This window comes from Cystoisospora suis, assembly GCF_002600585.1.
Source record: "Cystoisospora suis strain Wien I chromosome Unknown contig_442, whole genome shotgun sequence".
Classification (NCBI taxonomy): domain Eukaryota; phylum Apicomplexa; class Conoidasida; order Eucoccidiorida; family Sarcocystidae; genus Cystoisospora; species Cystoisospora suis.
The window spans coordinates 55335-55835 of NW_027153243.1; the positions used below are offsets into that span (position 1 = coordinate 55335).

Sequence of the window (501 nt, forward strand, 5' to 3'; positions counted from 1 at the left end):
CTGGTAGCGTGGAGGAGAGAGAGTGTCAGGCATTCCGATTCTTGCTTACACAAACTGAGTAGGCATTCGCTACGAGCATCTCCCTCATGTACCGCTTTTTGTTTTGTGTTTTTTCTCTTTTTCGACTTCTTTGTGTATAATGAAGACGCATTGAGAAAAGCTATCTTTTATTGCTCCTGTATTCCGTTCCTCACATTCCTGTCTCTGCTCTTCATACCCTCGCCTTCCAGTCTCCCTGTGACGTGTGAGGACTGAAGTCTTTTCGTCTCTTCTGCGTTTGTTGTTCAAGATGGAGGAAGTATGGAATAAAACATACAGCCTCTTAGAGGTGCAACCCAGCGATCATCCTCTCCTGGTTACCGAGCCGCCTCTATGCTCTCTAAGGCATAGAGAAAAGATGGCAGAAATGTTCTTCGAGCTCTTCAATGTCCCTGAACTCAATATCTCTGTTACAGGCCTTATGGCTATCTATGGGTGAGATATCTATATCTACATATATAT

The 501-nt window shown here is 44.1% G+C and overlaps 1 protein-coding gene across 1 annotated transcript in view; it reads left to right on the forward strand.

The window, feature by feature from the left end:
* The window catches only part of CSUI_001130 (actin like protein alp1), a gene marked incomplete at its 3' end in the record, with an annotated part of 2347 nt that extends 1869 nt beyond the window's left edge, over positions 1-478 (forward strand). The window contains exon 3 of the mRNA XM_068061336.1: positions 290-478. Within this exon, the coding sequence (XP_067926693.1) occupies positions 290-478 (189 nt within the window). The remainder of the gene's footprint in view (positions 1-289) is intronic.
* Positions 479-501: the final 23 nt, after the last annotated feature.